Genomic DNA, 1,436 nt, shown 5'->3' with positions numbered 1-1,436 from the left:
GTGATTGTTTAACTGGCTCAAGGGTAAGTGATATCTGTGAAAAGCTATAACCTCACAATACAGTGAGGGAAAATAATCTTCTTGTTACAAAAGAAGTCTTATATACCAGGAGGACTGAATGACCACAGCAGCACATATTAAAATGTCCTCAGTGGGTAAGACATCTGAGTAGAAAAAAATCCTTGCCCAAAGACTACTTTTCCAGTGCAGAATACATCAGATTCATGGCTGGATATAGATATAAGGGACTAGAGGTAAGGCCAACAGAGTGTTTGTTGAGTTAGTTCTCCTTTTTTCTATCTGAGGCATTTTTTTTGAAACAGTCTCATTATGTTGCCCTCAGTAGAGTGCAATGGCATCACAGCTCACAGCAACCTCAAACTCTTGGGCTTAACTGATTCTCTTGCCTCAGCCTCCCAAGTAGCAGGTGCCCACCACAATGCCTGGCTATTTTTTTTGTTGCAGTTGTCAGTGTTTAGCTGGCCTGGGCTGGCTTCAAACTGGCCAGCCTCAGTGCATATGGCTGGCATTGTAACTGTGTGTGCTGCAGCACCGAGCCTACATCTTATGTTTTTAAGCCCCTGAATCACCTTGCATAGCCCTTCCATGTTTCATAACTCAGACAGAAACTTTTTCATATGCTCAGCAGCCTGGGGAGTTTCTCCTATCCTTAGAAATGTCCCCATCGGGTGGTGCCTGTGGTTCAGTAAATAGGGTGCTTGACCCCAGACACCAAGGGTGGTGGGTTTAAACCTGGCCCCGGCCAAACTGCAACAAAATATAGCCAGGTGTTGTGGCGGGCACCTATAGTCCCAGCTACTCGGAGGCTAAGGCAAGAGAATCACCTAAGCCCAGGAGCTGGAGGTTGCTATGAGCTCTGATGCTACGGCACTCTACTGACAGCGACAAAGTGAGACTCTATCTAAGAAAAAAAGAAATGTCCCCATCTGCAGAAAAATGTAGAATTTATTGAGAGAGTTATTGCTTAAATGGATTTTTTTCCAAGTCTCTTTTAGTATGTGTTGAATTAACTTGAAGTAAATTAAACCAGTAGTTTGCCCTGAAACTTAGCAAACTATTTTTCTTTATTTCTTTTAGGGTTCTGATGGCTTCTAGTCACACTGTGCTCATGCGGTTGGTAGCCTCAGCATATTCTATTGCTCAAAAGGCAGGAATGATAGTCAGACGGGTCATTGCTGAAGGAGATCTGGATATTGTGGAGAAGGTACTGAAACTCTCATCTCATTTCATACCTCCTTTTTTTTTCTGTTGCCCTGGGTAGAGGGTCATGGCATCATAGCTCACAGCAACCTCATGCTCTTGGGCTCAAGAGATCCATTTACAGCTCAGCGCCTGTGGCTTAAGTGGCTAAGGCACCAGCCACATACACCTAAGGTGGCGGGTTCGAATCCAGCCTGGGCCCGCCAAACAACAAT

The 1,436-nt window shown here is 44.7% G+C and overlaps 1 protein-coding gene across 2 annotated transcripts in view; it reads left to right on the top strand.

The window, feature by feature from the left end:
- BPNT1 (3'(2'), 5'-bisphosphate nucleotidase 1) overlaps window positions 1-1,436 on the top strand; it is a 29,661-nt gene that overhangs the window by 3,673 nt on the left and 24,552 nt on the right. The window contains exon 2 of one of the 2 annotated variants that reach the window (XM_012805888.2): window positions 1,099-1,225. In XM_012805888.2, the coding sequence (XP_012661342.1) occupies window positions 1,106-1,225 (120 nt within the window). In that variant the 5' untranslated portion in view covers window positions 1,099-1,105. Of the gene's footprint in view, window positions 1-1,097; window positions 1,226-1,436 lie in introns of those variants that run through there. The other variant, XM_023513931.1, reaches the window with a different exon arrangement.

Source organism: Otolemur garnettii, unplaced genomic scaffold (genome assembly GCF_000181295.1).
Source record: "Otolemur garnettii isolate 467f Iridium unplaced genomic scaffold, OtoGar3 scaffold00045, whole genome shotgun sequence".
Taxonomy (NCBI): Eukaryota; Metazoa; Chordata; class Mammalia; order Primates; family Galagidae; genus Otolemur; species Otolemur garnettii.
Note: the sequence above shows the minus strand (reverse complement) of the source record. Positions and strands in the feature narration are given on the sequence as shown.